Here is a 1368-nt window from a genome sequence, read left to right as displayed (position 1 = left end):
GTAAAACTTTTCGGTTCTGATGAATTGTCGCCTGGTATTGGTATCATCGGTATTTGACAAGATGAAGAAGCCGCCACAAAACGTAACAAAACACTCGGTTGACTATTGGAACTGTCTTCATGGCCAGATGACACGTCTATCAAAGGATCTTCCCCTCTCGAAAACATGCACAAAACCTCCTGCAATACCTGATGAATAATATCGCTATATGCTTCCCTTTATAGGGCTTTTCCACGATACGCATAAGACACGTGATATGATAACGCTTGCAAAATCGACTTGCATCTTCATCACCTGATGTTTCAAAGCGAGCAATGCTTTCAATTGCTTTGAACGACTTTCTATCTCCGTAAGTGTGTTGCACTTCGCCCACGATTGCAAATCACTGGAGCCTTTTTCATGTATCATTGCATTTCGTTCTGCTATCTGCAAATTCTTTGTCTTCTTCTCCAATCTAGAGAACATACGTTAAATAAAAATGTTAGTCATATTCATTAAATCACAAACATATATCATTTATTTCCGTTAGTAGAATAACTATCTCCAATATAAATACATTTACTGTTCTAAACATTTTACTTTTAACTCTCAGTGTTTTTGAAAATGCTCGCTAAGATTTCTATGAGCTATTACATCAGAGCACGATTTTACAGTGGCAGCTGTTATTCATTATAATTTAGTAAACGATATGCGCACCCGATTAAGTCTAGTTACATAACATATCTTCTCAACTTTCAGAACACATATATATTTACTAAATAAAAATAAATTAAAATACCATTTTAATTACTTCAAGATTCTTGTACTAATATCTGTTACTTTTTAATTCTTGTACTAATATCTATGTTACTTTTTAATAAATAGCATAGGCTCTATAGCATTGAAATCCGAACGTTACTACCGCAGTGCACTTATTTTCATTAAACAACGGTACACATCTATCATGCATCCAACAAGCGACCCAATTCATGCTTAAGCACAAAACGGAATGAAAATTCTTACATCGAGTTATTTCTATATAGAAATTCATACTCTAGACAGACACAATGATTCTCAAAATATCACAAACCAATATCTATCAATATTAATATAATTTTTATTAATGCCATTTGACTTTCCTACTCATTTCACAAGTAAAGAAACAATGTGAAAAAATACTATACAGTATCACTTACTTGTTCTTGAGATCTTCGTTATCATCCCGCAAGCGTTTGATATTGAGCTCGAGCGTGACGCGTTTCGTGTCCGCCTCGTCGAGCAGCTTCAGTTTGTTAGAGAGTACGGCCTCGATGTTGGACATTTCCCAAGTGAAAGTTTCCTGGATGGTTTGCACCTCCCGCTTCAACCGCGAGTTCTCTGATTCGAGAT

At 35.6% G+C, this 1368-nt stretch overlaps 1 protein-coding gene across 1 annotated transcript; it reads right to left on the bottom strand.

Moving 5' to 3' along the window:
• Positions 1–204: 204 nt before the first annotated feature.
• Positions 205–1309, bottom strand: LOC115237296 (lamin-C-like). Its single transcript, XM_029810236.1, has 2 exons — positions 1176–1309; positions 205–454 (listed from the first exon to the last, which is right to left on the bottom strand). The coding sequence occupies exons 1-2, from the start codon at positions 1298–1300 to the stop codon at positions 205–207; spliced, it is 375 nt and encodes a 124-aa protein (XP_029666096.1). The 5' UTR covers positions 1301–1309.
• Between the last annotated feature and the right edge of the window lie 59 nt (positions 1310–1368).

Source organism: Formica exsecta, unplaced genomic scaffold (genome assembly GCF_003651465.1).
Source record: "Formica exsecta isolate Colony F162 unplaced genomic scaffold, ASM365146v1 scaffold2887, whole genome shotgun sequence".
Lineage (NCBI taxonomy): Eukaryota > Metazoa > Arthropoda > Insecta > Hymenoptera > Formicidae > Formica > Formica exsecta.
The sequence above is the reverse complement of the archived record's forward strand: the minus strand, read 5'-3'. Positions and strand labels throughout refer to the sequence as shown.

What these genes read in the sequence shown, in the direction of transcription:
- LOC115237296 (XM_029810236.1), bottom strand. Translation starts at nt 1,300, where the DNA reads ATGTCCAACATCGAGGCCGTACTCTCTAACAAACTGAAGCTGCTCGAC. An exon ending in AACGAAGATCTCAAGAACAA is followed by an intron (nt 455 to 1,175) that starts GTAAGTGATACT and finishes TATGTTCTCTAG; the next exon opens with ATTGGAGAAGAAGACAAAGA.